Source organism: Eubalaena glacialis, chromosome 4 (genome assembly GCF_028564815.1).
Source record: "Eubalaena glacialis isolate mEubGla1 chromosome 4, mEubGla1.1.hap2.+ XY, whole genome shotgun sequence".
In the NCBI taxonomy this organism is placed as follows: Eukaryota; Metazoa; Chordata; class Mammalia; order Artiodactyla; family Balaenidae; genus Eubalaena; species Eubalaena glacialis.
In genome coordinates, this window is record NC_083719.1 from 95,688,288 (window position 1) to 95,712,468 (window position 24,181).

Consider the following 24,181-nt stretch of genomic DNA (forward strand, 5'->3'; position numbering starts at 1 on the left):
TTTGCTTTATGTATTTAGGTGCTTCTATGTTGGGTGCATATATATTTATAATTGCTATATCTTCTTCTTGGATTGATCACTTATCATTATGTAATGTCCTTCTTTGTCTTTTGTTACAGTCTTTGCTTTAAAGTCAATTTTATCTAATATAAGTATTACTACCCTGCCTTTCTTGTTATTTCCATTTGCATTGAGTACCTTTTTCCATCCCCTCCCTTTCAGTCTCTGTGTGTCTTTAGATCTAAAGTGAATCTCTTGTATACAGCATATAGATAGGTCTTGGCTTTGTATCCATTCAGTGACTTTGTGCCTTTTGATTGGAACATTTAGTCCATTTACATTTAAAGTAATTATTGATAGGTACATACTTATTGCCATTTTGTTCATTGTTTGGGGGTTGTTTTGTGGTTCTTTTTTGTTCCTTTTTTCTTCTTTTGCTCTATTCCCTTGTGATTTGATGACTATCTTTAGTGTTATGCTTAAATTCCTTTCTCTTTTGTGTGTGTTTATCTATTATAGGTTTTTGGTTTGTGATTACCATGAAGTTTGCATATAGCAATTCATATAAATATGTGATTATTTTAAGTTGCTGATCTCTTAAATTGGAACCCATTTTAACAACCTTGCACTCCCCCTCCCTCTCACATTTACTGTTTTTGACATCATATTTTATATTTTTTTGTTTTGTGTATCCCTTATCTACTTCTGTGGATATAGATGATTTTACTACTTTGTCTTAACCTTCCTACTAGCTTCTTAAGTGGTTGATCTCCTACATTTACTATATATTTGCCTTTACCAATGAGATTTTTCCTTTTGTAATTTTCATATTTCTAGTTGTAGCCTTTTCTGCTTAGAGAAGTCCCTTTAACGTTTCTTGTAAAGCTGGTTGCATGGTGCTGTCTCTTAGCTTTTGCTTGTCTGGTAAACTTTTGAGCTCTCCTTCAAATCTGAATGCTAGCATTGTTGGGTAGAGTATTTTTGGTTATAGGTTTTTTCCTTTCATCACTTTAACTCTATCATGACACTCCCTTCTGGTCTGCAGAGTTTCTGCTGAAAAGTCAGCTGGTAGCCTTATGGGAATTCCCTTGTATGTAACTTAGTGCCTTTCTCTTGCTGCTTTAAATTTTCTTTATCTTTAATTTTTTCCATTTTAATTACATGTCTTGGTTTGGTCCTTTTTGGTTTGATCCTGTTTGGGACTCCTTGTGCTTCCGGGACCTGGGTGTCTGTGTCTGTTTCCTTCTTTAGGTTCAGGAAGTATTCAGCTATTGTCTTCAAATATGTTCTCTGCCCCTCTCTCTCTCTCTCTCTCTCCTTCTGGGGCCGCTATAATGTGAATGTTAAGACACTTGATGTTGTCCCAGAGGTCTCCTAATGGTCCTCATTTTTTTAAATTATTTTTTCTTTTTTCTTTTCAGCTTGAGTAATTTCCACTGAGTTGACTGAACCATTCCCCTTCTGTGTCATCTAATCTACTATTGATTTCTTCTAATGTATTTTTTATTCCAGTAATTGTATTCTTCAGCTCTGTTTGGTTCTTTATATTTTCTAACTCTTTGTTAAACTTCTCATTGTGTTCATCCATTCTTCTCCTGAGTTCTTTGAGCATCATTATGACTATTACCTTCAACTATTTATTGATTACGTTGCTTATCTCCACTTCACTTAGTTCTTCTTCTGGGGTTTTATCTTGTTCCTTCATCTGGAACACATTCCACTGTTGCCTCATTTTGCCTAATTCACTGTTTTTATTTTTATGTATTTGGAAGGTTGATTATGTATTCTGATCTTGGAGAGGTGCCCTTATATAAGAAACATCCCATGGGGCCCAGCAGCTCACTCACCTCTGCTCACTGGTGCTGTATGCTCTAGATGTGCCCTCTATGTGGGCTGCATGGATCCTTCTGTCGTGGTGGGTTGACTACTGTGGGTGCAGTCGGCGTGGCTGGCCCCTAGTCTGGTTGGTTGCCAGGCCCTGCCTGGTGTGGAGGCTGCCAGCCACTGGTGGGCGGGGCTGGATCCTGACGTGACTGGCTACATGGCCAGGGGAGTCCCAGTGCTGGTGCCAGCTCAGTGGTGGGCAAGGCTGGGTCATGAGGCTGCTGGCTACAAAACCCAGGGGATCCCAGGGCTAGTGCTGGCCCACTGGTGGGTGGATCCAGGTCCCAGGGTGGCTGGCTGCTGGGCCAGGGTTCCTGGAGGCACTTCAGCCTGCTGGTGGGTGGGGCTGTGGTTGCAGAGTCTGGGGTGTTCCAGAACTGGGTTCATTCTGCTATTGGGCAGGGCTGGGGCCCAAGACAACATGGGATGCTACCAGCCTGCTAGTGAGTGGACCAGGTCTTGACACAGCTGGCTGTGGGGCCTCAGTTGTCCCAGGGCTTGTGTATGCCTGCTTGTTTGTCGGGTCGTGGGCCCAGAAGCTCCCTGGGCTGGTTTCCACCCACTGGAGGTTGAGGTCAAGTCCCAGGGCTAATGCCAGCCTACTGGCAGATCCAGGTCCTGGGGTCTCTAGCTGTGGGGCCCCAGTGGCCCCAAAGTTGGTGTTGGCACACAGGTGGGATAGGCTAGAGCTAGTGCCAGCCCACTGATGGGTGCATTTGGGTCCTGGGGTCTCTGGCTGTGGGGACCCAGGAGTCCCGGGTGTTAGTGCCAGCCCTCTGGTGGGTGGGGCTGTGTCCTGACCTGGCTGGAGTTCAGGGGATCCTTCAGCAGGCTGCCTGCTAATCAGTGGTGCTGTGTCCCTTCCCAGCTAGCTGCTTGGCCTGGAGCGATCCAAGTCTAGTGCAGACTGGCTGGTGGGTGGGGCCTGGTCCCGGCACTAATAAGCTAAAGGGAGGATTCTGAAATGGCGTTTACCACCACCAGTGTCCTCGTGGCTGGATGAGCTCCCACAAATGGCTGCTGCCAGCGTCTATGTCCCCAGGGTGAGTCCCAATTGCCTCCTGCTTCTCTGGGATAAGCAAGTGGGTCTGACCCAGGCTCCTTTCAAATTACTGCTTCTGCTCTGGGTCCCGGAAAGTGTGAGATTTTTGTGCACGCCCTTTAAGAGTGGAGTCTCTTTCCCACAGCCTTCTGGCTCTTCCAAAATGAAGCCCCACTGGCCTTCAAAGCCAAATGTCCTGGGGGCTCATCTTCCCAGTGCAGAACCCCTGGGCCGGGAAGTCCAATGTGGGGCTTGGACTCCTCACTCCTTGGGGAGAACCTCTGTAATTGTGATTATCCTCTGGTTTGTGGGTCACCTATGGGGGTGGGGACTCTGGCCAGCTGGTGCTGGTATCTCTGAGGGGACACATTAGGCTGGGTCTAAGGGATGGGGGTGGGATCCTGAGAACTGGAATCCAACAGTCACTGTCAGGAGCAAGAATCATTGCTGAGGTGTTGCTGGCAGAAACAAGCAGCGAACAGGAAGGAGCACGCCCTTTTGCTCCTCCAGCCGTCTCTTGTCCCTCAGCGCCCCCTGTTGGCAGAGCTTGCAAAATCAAAGCGTGGTTTGCAGGGTCCCTAACATTACACAGCTGAGAATAAAAAGGTGGATTTGGAACTGACAGACAATGGCTTAATAACCTACTCAGGTCAGTATAATTATTCTGATTTTAACACATGGGGAAACAGAGGCTTAAGGCCACAGTGCTGGGAGAGGCAGAAGTCAGAATTTAAGATCAACTCGTTTACCGCCAAACCCCATTTGCTTTGGGTTTTTCTTTTAACTGTCAGCTTAGGACATGGTTAATATGCTGAGAAGGCACAGGTGAACATTTTTAATCCACGCGCACCTACGGTAAGCCAGACAGCAGGCAGCTCTTAGAAATAACAGGCAGTGCTTCATGTAGATATGGTTGTTCAACACAAAGGAAAACTTTCTAAAAATGACTTTTTAAAGAAAGTTAAATTTGGACTTGTACTGAAAAGAAACTTTAGGTGAATGCATTTAAATAGGTTGTTGCTTCTACTTTGCAAACATTATTTAGACAGATTTTTATGGAATTGCAAACGTTCTAAAAAAACTGGCTTCATGCTATCAAATCACTATTTGTTATGGTTTATAATTGCATTTTGAAATATAGACTGTACAGGAAGTACAGCTTAAGGATATTTTATTGATATAAGTAAACTTTATTGATACAAATGAATATGCTTACATTACCCAAGAATATGCTATGTTACTCATGAAAGCTAGCTTTAGCTGAAATGCTGAGTTCCTATAGTTTGCATAAACCATAAAAAGGATTGAAAAGGATTTTTAAATCATAAATCATAAAAAGGATTTAAGTGAATCCTAAGTTAAATATATCAGAAATTTAATTCAACATAAATTCTAATTGCAGATGTCAAATGTGTGGAATCTATTAGTGTTGAATTTATTGATGCATTTTGAATGTCCTTATTGATATTTTTCTTTTAAAAGCAATTAATGACTTTTTTTTGTTGGTTTTATATATGTTCTCATTTCATATTGGAAACTCTCCTCCTCTGAGCGTCCCTTTTCTCAGCAGCAAAGTGAAAGTATTGCACTGCATTAGTGGTTTTCTCTAGGGCTTCTTAGAAGTATTTTATGGATTGCATAGCTGTTGATCAAGTATAGCCAATTCTTGATTATGTCAGCCACGGGTGAGGGGGTGGGTTAGGGTTGGGGAAGCTTGGACAAAGAGAATGCTTGGGATGGCTCTTGTCCCCAATCCCCACTTCAATTAGGATAGCTCCAGTTTTGCTGGCTTCATATATTAGGGTTTATTTAGAGAAAAATCTAAAAAGCAGTGTGTGAAAACTGATGGACTACATGATCTGCAAAGCCCTTTGCAGGTGCGACATCACGTTGACACTACATAAGTCATCTTGGGCTGCAGCCTCCACACATCCCCTCTTCAGAGTCCCCTTCTTTACCTCTGAAATGACTCACCTTTGACTGTAGAAGTCAAACAGATTACATTGGATGAACACAAAAATTCTAGAGCCAGTGTGCATTTTGACTGATCCTTGGTCACTAAGAAACATCCCCTCTACATGGCATTCTTGCAGTAGTAAGGGTTAGTGTTTTTTAAATCTAATTCTAGATTAAGGTTTTGCGCCATCTGCTGGAAGTATTTATTTTTGCAATACTATGAGAGAACTGTACATTTATTCTCAGAAGTATCTTTTAAAATATTTATTAATACTTTAAAAAATTGTAAAGTACATGTTTATTACAGGAAATGGATAAGTGTAGAAAATAATAAAGCGTAAGACAAAAATCCTGAGATACCTACTGTCAATAGCTAGCGTTTTTTCTTTATACATACAAGAATATGTTATCATGAGGTTTGGTTTGTGTTTTGTGTTTTGGGGGTTTTTTTGTTGAAGTATAGTTGGCTTACAATGTTGTGGTAGTTTCAGGTGTGCAGCAAAGTGATTCAGTTATACATGTGAGATATGTATATATATTCTTTTTCAGACTCTTTTCCATTATAGTTTATTATAAGATATTGAATCTAGTTCCCTGTGCTATACAGTAGTTCCTTGTTGTTTATCTATTTTATATACAGTAGTGTGTATCTGTTAATCCCAAACTCCCAACTTATCCCTACCCCCCCAGTTTCCCCTTTGGTAACCATAAGTTTGTTTTCTATGTCTGTGAGTCTGTTTCTGTTTTTTAAATAAGAAAAACACAAGTTTGAGATCAACACTATGCTGATTTAGGTTACAGCAGTAGTAGAAAGAGAGGACACATTACAGATGTGAGATTCTTTGGGAGGGAGTGCTCTCAGGCCCTGTTGTGTGTGAACCTTAAGGTTTGCTTTGCCAATTATGCAAGGCAGGGATCTTACCCTCCAACTTAACTGGGCAGGGTGGGATAGAGATAGGGTTGAGGGAGTGGGTTGGACCCTAGGAAAAGTGCATTATATTGCTCAGATTCCCAGGAAACAGATCCCCAGATTATAATTTCCAGCAGTAAATGTGGCATTGCTCCTTTCTGTTAGTGTCCGTGAACACCAATGTGCTAGTTGCTCTGACACATGCTATAGAATGAAGAAGTCTTACAGATGCTGCTTTGAAGTGAGAGAAGTCTATCATGAGAGGTAAGTAAGTAGATGATTAACTACAGCACAAGCTTGGAGACATAGAAGCAGGGGTGCTGACCCTCATTGGGCAGGGGGACTGGGAGGAAAGCATAAAGTGGGTCCTGGAGGTGGGAACATTCCTGTCATTTAGTGTCAGGTTAATGAAGGATGCAGTGACAATGAGGCTGGGAAAGTAGACATAGGTCATGTCATCAAAGGCTGAGGATCACAAAGCACCACCAAGTTGTTGGAGGAGGAAAGTGACGCGGTGTAAGAGGATTTTAGGACGACAACCATGGTAGCGACATGTGGAGATACGAAGAAGGACAGAAGGCAGAGAAACCAGGTTAGGATCCCAAGTTGACCTGGTAACTCTGGGGGTCTGAAACAGAGATGAAAATTCCTTTTTCAATGTACTTAGGAAACAGAGCACAGTCAGAAAACCACATCCCATGAATAATTACTGCTAAATAAAGTAAAATTTGGACCCAATTGTGAAAGCAATCTGAGAGTGAATATATGTTTCTGTGGATCACTAACAATATGCAGAGCCTTCCACAATGAAGTAGCAGACCCTGAGGGAAACTAGAAACACTTTCCTTGGAATTGAAAGCCTCAGACAGGCTTCCAGCACGTCCCTGGGGCCTGAGTGACAGAGAATGTGGGGCAGAGTTTGGTGACACACAGACAAGCTACACTTGCTGTTGGAGTGATAGGATGGGGGAGACAGGGTGGGTGGCAGTCAGCCCTTCAGGTACTAGTATTGATCAGTAAAAGAACCAGGGACATTCCAAGCTGAATTGCAAGTCAGGAGCACATGTGAAGCCAGAAAGAGTGGCCTCCGTGCAAAGACCAGAGATAATCAGGAAGGATCAGAATGGAACCTCTGCAAAGGCACTAGGAAGAAAGAAAAACCAAATAACTGATAAAAAATACATAACAGAACAAATACACCATAAAGCAGAAGAAAATATGAACAAAGTTCTCCATGGAATAAAAAAAATTAGGAAACATTTCCTCTTTGAAACAAGAAATCAAATCAGAGATAGGATTCAAAAGAGATATGATAAAAGGAGAGAAGAAGAGAAAAAGTAAACTGAGCTGGCTGAGACAAACCTACTGAGACTTATGTCCAAAAATGCTTATATTAGAAAAATAAGGAATCAAAATAAATGAGCTAAGCATACATCTTAAGACAATGGAAAAATAAAATTAAAATATACCCAAAATAGAAGGACATGAAATAGAAAAGAAAGAAAGAAAGAGAGAAAGGAAGAAAGACAAAAGAAAGAAAGAAAGAAAGAAAGAAAGAAAGAAAGAAAGAAAGAAAGAAAGAAGGAAAGAAAGAAGGAAAGAAAGAAAGGGAAAGAAAGAAAGAGAAAGAAAGGGAAGAGAGCTTTTCTTTGACAAGATGAGAAATGTTTGAGAGAGAAGTAGTAAAACACTAGTACTAGGAATAAAAAGAGAGATAACTACAGATGCTGCAGACATAAAAGAAAACTTGATGCTATTATGAAAAAATTTATGTCAATAAGTTTGAAAACTTTGGAGAAATGGTTAAAATTAAGGTCCTAGAAATACGTGACCTACTAAAACTGTCTCAAGAAGGGGAAAAAAAAATCCCTCTAGATTCTCATTTGGAATCTACTTCTTTAACAGTAAAGTATGTGTATCTTTTGTCTTATTAACAAATACAGTTCCGTAATATCATTTTAATGGCTACATTGTATTATATAATTTTGTTTGGTAATTAAGTCATTAAATTTTTAATCTCCCAACCTAGGAACTCTATAATCTAGCAGTTATACAAGATGTGAACTTTTGCAAAGAGCTTTATCTTTTCTTAGAAGAAATTCCCCAAAGAGGAATTGCTGGGTCAAAGATGCCTGTTTTAAAGCTTTTGTTACACAACAAATGTCTATAATTTTTTTAAGGGGTGATGGGAAGGCATTCCTGGAAGAAAGAGTAACAGGAACAAATTTAGGTACAGCAAATATGAAATGTGTTCTGAGAATGAAAGAGTTCATGAAGTGCCCTATGACGTTAGTAAATCAAATTAGTAGGGCAATATTAGCATAATATTAATTATGTTCTAGTAATAACAAATAAAATGCTAATAACAAATAATAGTAAATATATAATAATAGTAGTAAATATAATAGTAATATGGTAAAACAATTCAATGTTTTTAAAAAGAAAATTGTTCACCTGTACAACATGTACACTTATACTGATCTCCGTTCAGGTAAGAAATTGTGTAAAACCATCTTAATGGTTTTCCAAAACGGAGCTGCTGGGGGTCCTGAAGTTGCATAACTCTGCCAGTTCTCCTCTCCCTTGCCTTATTTCATCTGCCCACCAACCGCCCTATTTTTGTCATTGGGAATGACATTCATTAGAGTCTATATAAATACACAGATGCTATTGCAGTGCACTTGGAGTTCAGCCTTACCGTAGCCAGCACAACCCCTCCCACCTCCCACTAGTCTCTTCTCCTCCTACATACAGCTTTTGCTTGGAGCAGCTCCATCCTCCTAGAATACACACCCCACTCCCTCTCTACCTGAGTTTTCCCTGTCCATTTTTTTTTTTTTAAAGATTTATTGATTGATTGATTGCTATGTTGGGTCTTCGTTTCTGTGCTAGGGCTTTCTCTAGTTGTGGCGAGCGGGGGCCACTCTTCATCGCGGTGCGTGGGCCTCTCACTATCGTGGCCTCTCTTGTTGCGGAGCACAGGCTCCAGACACGCAGGCTCAGTAGTTGTGGCTCACAGGCCTAGCCGCTCTGCGGCATGTGGGATCTTCCCAGACCAGGGCTCGAACCCGTGTCCCCTGCATTAGCAGGCAGATTCTCAACCACTGCGCCACCAGGGAAGCCCCTCCCTGTCCATTTTTTAAGATTAACTCAGTTGCCACCTCTCCTTGGGAGCCCTTCTTGATACCTCTCTTCCCAGGGAAAACCAGGTGTTCCTCCACTCCCTCCACTGGCCCTGGCGGTGTCCTGAGCATGTGTGATGCACATCTTGTATTTATTTGTTTACATATCTCCCTCTACCAGACTTGAGCTCTTTAAGGAGAAGAACCATGTCTTATTTGTCATTTTATTAGTGTCTACCAATAGAGGTATTTAATCAATGCTTGCTAAGTGAATGATTTGAAGAGTAGTCGTAATAGATCCCAGTGAGCACCTCCAGTGATGGAGCCACTGGTCCTAGTTCAGATTACCAGCTTCATTCACTTCTGACCCTTCATTGTGTTTCCCACTAGGAAGTTTGTTCTTTCAAAAGTACAACTCACTAGAGCTTCACAATGTAACAGTACCTTAATCAAACAAAAACCACAGTGAACCTGTAATTCACCAGACAGTAAGGATTTGTCTTTTTGAGATCTTTCCAGTAGAGGGTTGGATAAGCCCAGTGAGAGCCTGTTCAGTAGCTGCTTAGAAGGCTGCTAATGCATTTAAGAAGTTAAACTAGAGAGTTTCCTATCACAGCCCCTCCCTAGATTTTCATTACTCTCAAAGTCAGTGACTTTTTAATTATTTTATAAGCCACACCCTACATCACATTAAGTTTATTAAGATCATTTGGCTACAAGTAACAAATTTTCCTATATCCCCTTCTTTCTTACACGAGGGTAGTATACTTTCTTACATGAAGGCTAAATACTCTTTTGTACTATGTTATTTTCATTTAATAGTATACTCTGGAAATCACTCTATATCACTTCATAGAGATCTTCCTTATTCTTTTTTCACAGCTGTATAGTACTCTATGTTTATGGTACATGTGGAGGTACCATACTTTATTCAACCACTCCCCTGTGTCTGGACATTCCAATATTTCACAGTTTAAAAAATACTACAACAAATGAGCTTATGAGTGGTGTTATTTTTAAAGTAACAGTTGACCCTTGAACAATGTGGGGTTTGGGGTGCTGACTCACTATGACGGCAAAAATCCAAGTATAACTTGTAGTCAGCCCTCCATATCCAGAGTTCCTCTGTGTCTGAGGTTTTTCACAATCCACGGATTCAACCATCAGCAGATTTAACCATCCGTGGCTGGTGTAATACTGTAGTATTTAATATTGAAAAAAAAATTCCATGTATAAGTGGACCTGTGCAGTTCAAACCCATGTTGTTCAAGGGTCAACTATACAGTGTATGTTACAAATTCATACACAGATAGCTACAAACTGACAAATTAGATTATATAACTCATGAGCATAAAGAATTTTACTCTCCAGGAATTAACAGGTAACTGAGGAATGTTTTAGTATGTGAATCCTTAATTTTTAAAAAGCAACCAATCTTAAATTACATCAACTTAAGGTCTAGAAAACCTGAGAACATCTGAAGAGGAAAAAAAAATTTTTTCATAGTCAAAGTCACGTCAAAGTGCAATAAATTCAGGACTAGCAAATTTAGCAAGGTATTATTAACTTTAAAAAACACTTCCATCTTTTAAAATCATACTGTTATCTTTTTTTAAAAATGATGTAAAGTTCCTCTGAAGATTTGCTACTTAAATCATTAGTTTGAAAAGCTATTAGATTTTTTTTTTTTAAGCCAGGTCTCTCCTTTATTTTTTTTTAATTGAGGTATAGTTAACTTACAATGTTGTGTTAGTTTCAAGTGTACAGCAAAGTGATTCAGTGATGCAAGTATATGTATATATGTTGTTTTTCAGATTCTTTTCTATTACAGATTATTACAAGACATTGAATATAGTTCCCTGTGCTATAAAAAAAAAAGGCCATTAGATTTTACTTGAGAAACTTGGAAATAACACAGGAAATTATTTTGTATAATTTATATTCTTTTTTCTTTTTTTGGCCGTGCTGGGTAACATGCGGGATCTTAGTTCCCCAACCAGGGATCGAACCCGTGTCCCCTGCATTGGGAGCGCAGAGTCTTAACCACTGGACCGCCAGGGAAATCCCCTATATTCTTTTCTAAATTGAAGAAATAAGAGGAAGTAATAACTTTCGAACTTGTGGCACATTTATTTCTTAGCACTTAAATTTTTAAAAAAGGTTTTCAGTTGGGACTCTTCTTGGTTGGTCACAATCCTTATCCTTTAGAAGATTTTCCTCCAGTTTTAAGAGGATTACTGCCTTGTATTTGACCCTTGATATGTTTGTTCTTTCTGTAGCATCTTGTGTGGCAAGATCCATGAAAAGTACCTTCTCCTGTTAAGTGTGTAAGAATATTATTCAGCCATAAAAAGGAACGAAATTGGGTCATTTGTAGAGACGTGGATGGACCTAGAGACTGTCATACAGAGTGAAGTAAGTCAGAAAGAGAAAAAATATCATATATTAACGCATATATCTGGAATCTAGAAAAATGGTACAGATGAACCAGTATGCAAGGCAGAAATAGAGACACAGATGTAGAGAACAAATGTATGGACACCAAGGGGGTAAAGTGGGCGGTCGGGGGGTAGTGGTGGGATGAATTGGGAGATTGGGATTGACATATATACACTAATATGTATAAAATAGATAACTAATAAGAACCTGCTGTATAAAAAAAAATTAATTTTTTTAAAAAAGAAAAAGAATAAGGCTGAACATTGGCCAAAGCATGTATTTTTGTAAGGTGTGATTGACTGTGGGAAAAGTCTGGTAGGATTTTTACATGATTTGAGGTTTATCAATCCTTAATTGGCAAGATGGAATTGGCAATTCTTAAATGGCAAGATGACAAATTTTTGATGGGCAAAATTTACTGCGTAATCTCAAAAATATAGTCTTTGCCTAATGGTTATAAAGTTCAGGTCAAACATACTTAATTCTGGTACCCCCTTAAGGTTTTGCATCACTGCCAGATGGATTGCAAGCTCTTAAAACTGAAGGTTTTGTTTCCTTTCCTTGTTTTTGCTGCAAAAGTAATTAGGAATGAAATGGTGGTTTTTACCCTATAATTCACAGATGAATGAGGTGGGTGTTAACCTGCCTGGGAAGTGGTTTTAATGACTCACAGCACAATAGCTGAGTCCTGGTGGCAGAGGACAATGATTAGAGGGCTGTCATTTAGAGATTAATATGTCTTAGTCACAGCTTATAAACATGGTTTAGTTTTCTCCTGGGACAACCCAGTTTTTTCCTAAATGGTTTTTAGTTAAATATATATATGCAATATCATATATATGCAATATCGTGTATATTTTTTATATGCAGTACTTACAGTGTAATCTCAAAAACATAGCAGTTACTTAACAGATATAAAGTCCAGGTCAAATATATTTAGTTCCGGCACCACCTTCAGGTTTTATATCATTGCCTGATGGGTTGGAAGCTCTTGTAACTGACGATTTTGTTTCCTTTCCTTGTTCTTTGCAAGAATACTACATATATGTATCTATAATGTGTGTGTGAGTGTGTGTGTATATATACTGGGCTATTTACACTGAAGTATAAAAATAGCCAGGCAGCAATTGGCTGTTAACATTAGTTGAATATGTGAAGTCGAGATGTGACACTGAGCAGTACAGTCAAATCGTAAACTCTAGATTCACTGCTTATTGCAGATGCAAGATGGATGAGCAGACGAATGATCATTCCCTGATTTCATATGATTTTCGATAGACTCGTGGTGGAAGAGAGAGTTAACAATTACACCCACCTCCCACCCCCTCCGTTTTTCCACCTCTCCTCCTCTCAGCCACTATTACGAGAGTTAAGGAGCACCTTAGGGGCCTTCTGACTTTTCCTCCGGAGGGTTCTATGGTTTCTCAGCAAAACAAAGGAAACAAGGCAGTACAGTTTCTCTTTTTGTCCAGTATTCTTCCCTTCTTTGTCAACCGACTTAAAGGTATGTGTACTTTCTCTTTGCAACCCACCGCTTCAGCTTGGCAAGGCAACTCTCATTAAGAAGTAGGCACTAACAAAACTGTGAAAAGCATCGTTGGAAAGACGCTCCTTTTCAAATGATGCACTTAAACTTGATTTCCTCTGAGGCTGGTAGAGAGAGAAGAGGCAAAAGCAGGTCACGAAATGTTGACTCTGAATGATATTGCCATATTAATGTGTTGTAGTTAAGAGCAGAAGAAAGTTGGGGTTCTTTTTGTTGCAGGCATGAAACTGAAAACTAAGAAATGAGCATAAAAAGACGTTAGGGATCTAGAAAAAAGGACCTCCACACTTGAAATATGGGATGAGTGGTTTTGAAGTATATTTATCAGGACAATGCTGAATGTATATTTATCAGCATAAGGCTGAAATGGCCCAGGCTGCTGTCTCATAAAAGAATTTTCTTCCTTCTCTGCTTTCCATCGATGGGGCAGAGTAAGCAGACAGGTTTCTGTTTTTTATAATCCTTAAAGTTGCAAGGAAGAATTTAAATGTATAATTCAAGAGATCCAGATTATAAGTGAGGTGTGAGTAGAGAGGCCCTCGGGGATGCTGATCTGTAACTGACCCAGAAGAGCCCTTCAGTGGCTTTGGTTTCAGAGCGACCCCAGACTGTAGCATTCCCAGCGTTAGCAAAAAAAAAAAAAGCAATGATATGGTTGCATAGCTTATCAGATTCTCTGCTGAGTGCATTTCAAATTATTTTAAATCTATGGTAGTGTTTTCACATTATTTTACATTGAGCCACAGAAGGGTGTGTGTGTGGGGGGGTGTGGGTGTGTGTGTGTGTGGGGGTGTGTGTGTGTGTGTTTTGGCAAATCCAGCAATAAAAGTGTTCCTAGGAATCTTTACACACTGCAAATAAAGTTGTTTCTAAAGCATTAACATTGTTTATCTAAAAACACTCTCAAAGGCTTGGATCAATATTACTTTTAATTCTTACAGACAAATGGCAATGGAGATTTTGTTGGAGGTTACAGAGTTTTGTGGCTTTGAAAACAGTTGAATCATCTGGGAGGGAGCAGCGAGGGAATAATTTAATTGATCACCAGCACAGCAGTTGTTTCTCTTCCAAATATGTCCCTGGTGGGATTTGGCTCACCTGCCAATTATCTCAGTGATCTGTCATTTTTACCAAGGATGGGAACTGAGGCTAGAGACAGAATGAGATTGAAATAGCTTGACTCTCTACTGCAAGGGCTTTGAATGAAAATATGCGTGTGTGTTTTACTTCTAAATATTTTCTGAGGGGTGTCTGACAGGTAGTGTCTCTGAATAAACCCCTTTATCTGCTACTGAGTAAAAGTGGAGACCAACTTTTGAGCAAGAGTTGAAACTGAACACTTTTCCTCTTTTGATAATTTGCTAGTGTCCTTAGGGATAAAAGTAGAAAAAATACTCCACCTTGTGCAAGACACCATCAGCTTACATAAATTCAACCTCACGGTGCTGGAGGCATCCTGAAGATAAGGGTAAGTGCTTACCGTGTGAGTCATTTTACTGCCTTTCCCTGGATGACCTGTGCCTCAGAGTGAGCAGGAAGGTGGGGCTCTGGACCCAGTGCTGTTTCTAGGGTGACCTAGTTCCTGAGGCCTCATAGAGCGTGGAACTTGCCAGGGTGTATAGATCTGGGGTTTAAAGGTAAACATAATTCAACCATGCTGGCTCCTATACGTGTGTAAGCAAGTCAACTACTTCATCCGATTCCTAACCTGAGAAACTGGAGGAAGGCCTGGCTGTATAGGGCCTTTCCCAGGCAGCATTTTCTGAAGGCATTTTCAAGGGTGACTTTGTCTATGTGTGACTTTCTTCTTTCCAGCTGACTTCCAAATCCAATCCTGAGGTCAGATGTGGCTCATGTGTCTGAGACGGGAACCTTTTTCCCAGCGCACTTTGGAGGTGTATGCTATGACAGAGGAACTGGATGAGGCAAACTTGAGATGATCATCTAAATGCATCTTCCCGTGTTCCTAGTCCAGGCTTCATTCTGAACAAGCTCTGTGTGGCTCGGGTTGATTATATCCCATCGCTTAGCAATTAGCCTATGTAGAGATGGTGGTCACCATTAAAATCAGTCTTGAAGCAGTGTAACATCCCCAAAACGGCTTAGTTTGGGAGGTCAGACAAGTCTGGATTTTAAACGCCTGTGGCCTAAATGATCTTTCTGGGCCTCAGTTTTCTCATCTGTAAAATATTCAATAGAAATAACAGTATCTAGTTCAGAGTGTTGCAGTGGAATTAAATGAAATAATATATGTAGAATGGTTAGCAAAGTGCTTGGCACATAGTAGGTGCCTAATAATTAGCATTATTAGCATAATATTTATGAAATATGAATTGAGTACTAACAAAGTAGTAGTTCTAGGGGGAGATAAAGAAAGGTATAAGACTGCTTCCAGAGCTAAATTTCTAATAGAGGTAGGAACTTGCACGTGAAAGTTGAACTAACCACAGAAGGAAGATGAGTGTCACAGCCAAAATGCACTCCAGTGCTACTCAAAGTTCCTGTTCATGGTGAATCAAGGTTGGGCCAGAACGGAAATCAGTGAACTGCCTCCTTCAGATAGATAGTCTTGCTCTGGAGAAAAACATCAGCTAAACTATCCAATGTACCCAGTGAAGTGGTTGACATCCATTCTGGCCCAAGCCTGGTGCTAAACTGTTGCCCCATCCTTGGACCATACTTTCAGGACGGCTGCTCTTGGAGTCTGTGTTATGTCTGCCACTTGGGGGAGCCGCTTCTCTTTGGGTTAGACTATACTGTGGATTTTTACAGGCAATCTGACATATGTTAGGAAAAAAGAGAGAGCTGGTTAATTTGATGTCATACACTTTGTGTTTCATTAAATGCAATTCCCCAGGATATACCATGTTGCTTCCAACCCTATCCTTGAAAATGAGCATCTTCTACAGCCAGGATCGGTTGTTTCTCATCACCATGATCAATGAGGTGGCAGCAGTAGGTTCTCCCTGCCTCTTTGCAAGGGTTCTTAATCTTATTTTTGTGTGTCATGGACTCCTATGGTCAGCTGTTACATCTATGGACCATTTCTCAGGATGATTTTTTTTTTCAGAATGATGTTTTTAATCATATAAAATAAAATCTGTAAGGTTACAAAGGAAACCAATTATATTGAAATACACTTACCAAAATGTTAAAAACAATTTATGATGGTGATATATGTTTTATTATTAACGCATCAAATAAGATCTAGCGGCAGGTCTAAGAACTACCATCATTTTGAAGATGAGTGTCAATAACGTTTTGACATATCTACAACAACTGTAATGAGTTATAAAAACATCAGTCAAAAGTGCTACGCAGACTACTGTGGTTTGTTGGTTGCCTTATAATAAAAGGCAATGCCAGAATTTCAGTTAGAGGTTAGTGAAAATAAATATGTGTTCTTTATTCATCCAAGTTCAAGGGCCCCCTGGTTTCCTTCTCTGGTTAAGAACCCCTGCCTGGGAAATGCCAAGCAGGGAAAAAAGGGAGTTCTGAACCATTTTATTACTTTTCCTGGGACAGATATTTTGGGTTCCTAATAAAATCCAATTACAATTTCAGGCCCTGGTGAAATTCTATTATAACTTCCATTTGCTTTATTCAGAATATGAATAAGTACGAGTAAGTTTTCCCCCAAATCTATATTTGGAGACCTACATTTATTTCATGAAGGACTTAACCAAAGGCATCTTGGGTGGAGGATTTGCATAAAATATTCATTTCTCCTAATGCAGTTAAATGGATGCTCTTTCAGAAGATTTTCTTGCTTGCAAAGATGATCATAAAGTCATATCTATTCCCATGTGGAAGAAAACTTGTTACATGAAGAAGCTAGAAGGTTTAGGGCCCCGCTGGGGGCAATTTTCTTGAGGAAGCTTCAAACAGAGCCCAAGAGAGAAAGGAATCTTGGAGGATCACAGTGATGGGGAGACTTCTTGGAGCAGAGAGATAAACCAGAGTTCAAAGGGGAAGGAATGAGTTAGGTAAGAGATGGGGGGATGGTAACAGGATCGGAGAGGTCAATAGCTTTGGCCCAAGGTAAGGAATGCAGGGAGGTGAGCCTAGACACGTTGCTGGAGTCGGTTGTGATGGACCTTCACTGATACACCAGGGATGTGGGATGTTATTGACAGAGGGGAATCACGGAAGTCTTTTCATAGGAATAAGGTAAAGACATTTCTGGTTTAGGAATATCAACATGACCACAATATTTTGGATAAATTTGGGGTAGGAAGAATTTATGGGCAATAGTTTTAGGATCAGATGGCAAAACTGGATGAAGAAAATTATACCTATCCTAATATCTCCCATAATTGCCTAAGGATAGGATTCACCTGGAGAACTTATTAATTATACAGATCACCACGATTTTCCTCTGCAAATGATAACCCCAGTAGGGCTGGCATTTGACAGGGAATTTATCATTTTTAAAATAGCTCCATGTGATTTTATCTCCAGACAACTTGGTAAATGCTCCCTGGGAATGTTTGGCTGATCAGATGTGAAATTGCATGTGACAGTGTCAAAGCAAAAACTGCACCAGATCAAGTGAAACAGGCGAAGTAGATTTTATTCAAGGCTATCATAGGGAAGGAAACCAGAACTCAGTCTGAGCTCAACTCCACTGAAATAAAAGGTGGGAATAAATTACTAGAGGACTTTAGGGGAGAGATTGATCCCTGGGATGTGTTGGGCACATTGAGTAATTCCTGAGCTTGCAAATGTTTTTCTCTGTGATTAGGTCACTTGTGTTTGCTAATTGGCACTCACCAATCCACCAATTAGCAGGTTAGGCTTCTACCTTCCCACAGAGACTGGCAAATAGGAGCCCAGTCTTTCTGGCTGATTACATTTCAAAGGGATGGCTCCTAGTTCTTGAGAAAGACCTTCTGGGGTTATAAAACTGGCCGAGGCTGGGAGAAGATTTACATCTCAATGGAGCAGAGAAAGAATTTACGATGACATGTTTTCTGAAGTAAAGGATCTAAGAAAAGGGAGGTCAAGGCAAAGAGTCAGGAGAAAGCTGAAGTTTAGTCAAACTGAGGGGAACGATAAGCCCATCTTGGTCAAGGGTAAGGTACTACTACTACTATTACTACTATGACTACTACTACTGCTATCTTTAGGGTGGCTTCTCCCTGATACAGAATAGAAAGGAAGAATCAATGTTAGGAATGTTAGGAAAGAAAAATCAACACGTCTTCCTAACCTAATGTTGGGAACTGGAGCGGAGGATACAGGAGTGAACAATCCGTGTCTAGTGGCCCTAGACATAGGGAGAATGGAGAGGCATTGGTGGAATTGGAATTTCCAGTTGGCAGGCAGAGTGACGGTGCCAGATGAACTGGTCAAGCCTAACTGCTCAGGTCCTTTGGTAGAAACAGCGCCCTGCACTCAGCACAGGTAGTTGATGAGAGACGGGAGAGGCAGCAGGGCTGCGGAAGCCTCCTCTGGATCGTGGTCCTTTCTGACAGAACACTGCAGGGCAGCCTGGACTGTGCATTTGTGATTGTCACCCTGCGTTAGCTTCACCTGACACACACACACACACACGTACGCATCTTGTATGTGTGTGTGTGTGTATGTATATATATAGAAGTATTTAAAAGTAAATTACAGGCATTTAAGAAGCTCAGTTTTATGGAAAACTGATGACGTCCATTTAGCACAAGTTGTGTTGGAAATTTGCCAGAAAACTTGGTTGAGGAGGTTGGAGCTTTTAGAGGCATCCTGGGCAATGATTTCTGAGAAGGTTATAATGAAACCATGGGAGCGGAGATTTTCACAAAGTTACTGGGGATGTACTACGACATTAACGTGTCTTATTCTCTTTCAAGGGAGTAAGTGTAAAGGGGGAAGAATGGAAGTCTAAGAATTCCTAGTCCTCTTGAGCAGGAGTGGCTGGTCCCAGGGTTGCCTGCTCCAATGAGGTCTCTGATGCTAAGAACTAAAAGGTACAGTTGCTTTGCTCATGGAACACCAGGCTGAGAAGAGCATCAGTAAAGTGTTCTGGGTGGAGTCAGATGCAGGATTTAAGAGTGAGTGGTCAAAAAAAGGAAACCAGGGGAGCAAATGGCTTTTCTAGTAAGTCTGGGTTTCAAAGAAAGTAAGATGTAGGGAGAGAGCAGGATAGTCACAGGATTAAGTTACTTGGGATATGTGATATTAATGTGTTTTACTTTTTTCCAATTACTTTTCTTAGTGATCGGAAATGAGTGAACAATCAGAAAAAAACAATTCCACGCAAGAGAGACATGCAGGTCAAAGTTCTCCTGAGAAAAACTGTCAAATCGGACAGAAGCAACTGGTATGGCTCGTGGATACTATGATTCCATGGTATTTGGGGAGTTCGCAACTTGGGGATCTCTGAGATGCCCCAGATTTGGGTGGGAAGGTAGGCCCCATCAGGATTCCACAGGAAGGATCTCTGCCCCTTAGTGCTAATGGGGCTTCTCCTCGTCTTCATCCCGCTTTCATGAAGCTGGTCTCATCTTACCTATCTCCTCTGTGCCTCTCAGTACCCAGAGTCCTGTGCAATAAAATCCAACCCTTGGAGTAGAAAATTTGTAGAGAATATGGTCAAATATTTTTATTTAACAAATCCTTGGGGTTTTTTTTCCCATGATAATGCTAGTACCTGTTCTAAAGCTTGGTATATGTTCATTCACCTAACCCTTATCACAAGATACTGTTGTTAACCCATTTTGCAAAAGGAGAAACTGAGGCTTAGAAGAAGTAGGAACTTGCTCAAAGCACTCCAGTAACAAGTGGCAGAGCCAAGATCTGAACAGAGGCATCTAAACTCTTGCTTTGCTACTGAGAATAATAGTAGATCATGCTAAGTTGTGTTTATTGCGCAGCTATACCTAAATACAGAATCGTTTCATAAGGTTGTTTGTAAAACAAACCCATACACACAAACCAAAATGAAATGTTAAAGACACATACCTATATTATTTTAGACTGACTAGACTATTATTAAGCTAAAGAAACTGCAGAAAAGCCTGAGATTCTGTTACTAATTTGTTACCTTGAAATTCATACATTGAAAGTTTCCCTTTGGTTTCGAAATGTAGTATTTCATATATGTGTTAGCCTAAGTATTTTGGGGCCACTCAGATTATTTTCTTCTAAAATCCTTCAGAGGAGCATTCCCTTCACTTCTGACATATGTGCTGCATGTTCAAAATTAATTATCAGGACTGATTGAAGTATCTTTATTACTTGTCTTTCCAATTAGGCCCCATTTAATTTCAAGTTATAAATATCCCAAAACAGAGACTTGTGAAAATTTCCACTAACACGCTATTTTGTCATTCAAGCCAGATTTTCATCTTGCAATCTGGCTCTGACTGAGAGGGGATCCTTCAGGTGGCTGCATTCCGCATCAGAGCCCTGATGGGGTCCACAATCCCAGGGCAGTGAGTGCTGAGATGCCCTAGAGCACTGAAGGGGAGGGTTGTGTGTACTGTGTGTTCTCACTGTGTTTTGAGATACTTTACCTGGGCAGAAGGGCTTTTACTCCCTTGTCATTATCCACCATAAAATGGTAATTCTGACTTTCATCCCCAGCAGATTTGAGAAGCCAAGGGGTGTTTTGCAGGTATAAAGGGAATTCTTCTGTTCCCCCTTGATTGTTTTTTTATTTTTTTATTATACATAGTTTTATACTATGTATTTGTTTATTCAGAAAGAATGACCTAATTTGAAAAATTTTACATCATCTTTTGAAACTTAATCTGATTAAATTGTTTATTACTCTAGCTAAAACAACTAAGCTTTCATGCCATTATGGTAAAAGTTACAGAAACTTCATTTTGATGCTGTGTAAAGCAGATAAAATTATCTAGTTCTTACTACTAATACATTTTATTTGTTTATTTGTTTCATAGCAACAGATAGAGCGACAGTTAAAATGCTTGGCATTTCAAAATCCCGGACCACAGGTAGCAGACTTTAATCCTGAAACAAGGCAGCAGAAAAAGAAAGCACGAATGTCAAAGATGAATGAGTATTTTTCTGTAAAGTACAAGTAAGATCATGATTTATTATATTTAATCTGTGATATTACAAAATTCATGAATTCTCCTTGACAAAGCAATTAAATGTTGCCACTTTTTTATTATTTAAAAATGTATTTTCTAAAGTACAGTATCACCCCTTATGTCTGGAAGTTAGCAATTTCAAGAAATAGACTATAATCCCCAACTAGGCATCAGTTTTTTAAAAACAGGCTTCAGAAGTCCTTGCACTAGAGTAATGGCTGTAGTAGGAGAGATGATTAAAAGTAAGAAAGATGTGCATTAGAAGGAGAAATAATATAACCATGGGAATGAATTCAAGTATCAGATGGGCACAGAAGTATCATAAATTCAATTATTGCTAGCACACCAGAGGCATAAATTAAGCAGACCATCAAGGAAAAGGTTGATATATTTGACTACATTAAAATTAAGAGTTTATGCCCTTTAAAAGACACTCTAAAAATAATGAGAGACAAATCACAAGGTGGGAGAAGTTATTTATGATCTAAAAGATCAGTATCTAAAATATATATGAATCAATAAGAAAAAGATAAACATCCTAAGAGAAAAACGAACCCAACAATGAACAGGCATTTCATAGAAGAAAAGGCTAGTGAACACTCAGGATGCTAAACCTTATTCATTGGTACAGTATGGGGAAGTGCCCCCCTGACCAGATGGGCAAAGAGTTCAGTCTTCTGATATCACTGTTGATGAAGCTATGGGACATGAATTAAGTGTAAAATAGTACAGCCTCTGTTTTAAAACAGCTTGGCATTACCTATGTACCTTATGACCTAACATATTCACTCCTGGGTGTATATCCTGGAAAAACTCATACATGTACAATAGGAGACATGTTCAAGAAATTCATAGCATCCCTGCAATAGCAAAGAAAATAAAATAGTAATAACCCAAACACCCACCCATAATGGAAAAGTTAAGTAGCTGGTATATTTGTACAGTGGAATACATATAGATGTGAAAATATCTGAATACAGCTACATGTGCCACCATGGATGAATCTCAAATCATGATGTAGAATTAAAAAAGCAAATTACAGAAGGGAAAATGCGGTGTGCTTGGAGATACATACATCTATGGCATAATGAAAAGTAAAACAAGGAGATGATTTTTGTGATATCAAGGTGTGGTTTCTTTTGGCCGAGTGGAGGGATGCAATGGATGGAGCATGAAGAGGGTGTCAAAGGCGCAACACCCCTTTATTAAGCTGGGCAATGGATACGTGGAAGTGTGTTTTATTCTTTATCTCTGCATGTATGTTTTGTACACTTTACGTACATATGATAGCTCAGAACTATATAGAATATAGCATCAGATGGGCAGGAAACTGTAAGATTTGTGTCTTGATGTCTGAGTAAAGACAGGGAGTATTTGGGTGAAGGCACAGGGAGAAGGACAGAGTCTGACCTGGGCTCTCTGTTGGCTGCATGACTCCCCATTCCCATCATTCCCATAATAGATTTCACATCTCCTTGTCTGTTGACACCTGCATTTCTGGGTGGGTGTAGGAGCTCTCATGCTTCAGATGAAGTGCTTCAAATGTAAATCCTCATCAGAAAGGCTGTCCTGCTACAGTGAGATAATCAGGCAAGTCTGCATAATGATCCTTAACCTTCCCCGCTTTATTGGGAGAGGGAAGAGGATGGAATAGCATTACCTAACAGGAAGGGAAGGAGGTGTTATGCCTGCTTGGGGGCCAAGGGTGCAGAAGGTCATAACTTCACAGCCTTTTCTGACTTCAACTGGTCCTAATGGATACAGGCTCTACACAGGTACTTTTGTCGTTCTCAGGGTTTCAAGCATCTCAGTACTGAAGGATTTATTTCAAGATGGTTTGGTTTTGAGAAGGTGGCAGAATCCTGGTGAAAGCCTTTCGCTTCCTGGACTTGTAGAGGCTGACAGGGGCGGTGTCGGGGCACAAAGCACAGTGTACTCACTGGTACAGAACTTCCTGCCGTCGCTCAGAGTTTATGACACCTTCTGCCCCCCACACTGGGTAAAAAAACAGAATCAGAAAGGGACAGAAGCAGTGGCATGAGGAGACTATTAGCGGAGGAATTTTCAGTTTGCTTGGTTTTGTTTTTAGTGATATTGGTATAGTAACGGACAGTTCCGATGCTTATCTTGAGTCATTCAAAATGTGACTGTATTCACTGTAGTGCTGCTTCTTTTCTCTTTTTTTTTTTTTTAATTGAAGTATAGTTGATTTACAATGTTGTGTTAGTTTCAGCTGTATATAGTACTTTTTCTTAAGAAAGGAAAAATGGATGTAATTTATCAGGGGAAATTCCATCAAGGATGGTTATATTTTTAAGTAAAAAATTGTAGAAGGAAATTTTAATAGCCTTTAATCAGCTATTCCTCAAAATTTGTTTAGGTGGGATATTACATTCCCCAGCATGCTGGAAAAAATGAAGCCTTACTCTAGGTGACAACCCTGACTGCCTTGGTAATTGGTGCATATTGACTGAATTTCCCAGGACATGTTGCCTAATAGCATTCTGAAGTGTTGCTGGGTCATCTTTAGGGTGCTGCTTCCTCAGAGTAAAGGGAGCCTACTTAGGAAGATTGCTACACAAGAATCTATTCTCAATGTTAAGGAAAACTGCACTGTCCTGTTAGTGTCATTCTTTTCCTTTGCAGAGTTCTGAAGAAGTACGACAAAAGCGGCAGGCTTATCTGCAATGATGCTGACCTGTGCGATTGCCTGGAGAAGAACTGCCTGGGCTGCTTCTACCCCTGCCCCAAGTGTAACTCCAACAAGTGTGGCCCTGAATGCCGCTGCAACCGCCGCTGGGTCTACGACGCCATCGTCACTGAGTCTGGGGAGGTCATCAGCACGCTGCCCTTCAACGTTCCTGACTAGGAGCTGCCCTCGTGGGCTGATCGGTTTCTTCTTTACATTTAAGGCAACCTCTTTCTCTTGGGTGAATTTTAGGGCTGGGGGAAAATGTTTTAAAAAATGTACTTAAGACTCATGTTCTGCGAAGCCATAGAACAGTGTGGAATGGGCCATCCTTCTCTAACCTTCCTGCTGTGACCTCTCAAATTCCTCTCCTTGTTACCCAAGAGAGTGCCTATAGATGGATATCAGCACCGACACCTCCATCGCTACTTTGGTCTCAGATTAAAAATCCCTTTCCTCTTTGCTGGTATCTTAGGAAATGGAGTCTGAAGATCTTCAGAAATCTGTAGCTGGGAGCTTGTCGTGACATAGAACATAGAATCATA

The 24,181-nt window shown here is 40.2% G+C and overlaps 1 protein-coding gene across 2 annotated transcripts; it reads left to right on the forward strand.

The window, feature by feature from the left end:
- Positions 1-19,113: 19,113 nt before the first annotated feature.
- ARL14EPL (ADP ribosylation factor like GTPase 14 effector protein like) lies at positions 19,114-23,816 on the forward strand. 2 transcript variants are annotated; one of them, XM_061188070.1, is made up of 3 exons: positions 19,114-19,218; positions 20,801-20,934; positions 23,594-23,816. In XM_061188070.1, the coding sequence occupies exons 1-3, from the start codon at positions 19,114-19,116 to the stop codon at positions 23,814-23,816; spliced, it is 462 nt and encodes a 153-aa protein (XP_061044053.1). The 2 variants fall into 2 exon arrangements, with proteins under 2 accessions (XP_061044053.1, XP_061044052.1); XM_061188069.1 differs by having other exon boundaries at positions 19,114-19,209; positions 20,795-20,934.
- The last annotated feature ends 365 nt before the right edge of the window (positions 23,817-24,181 follow it).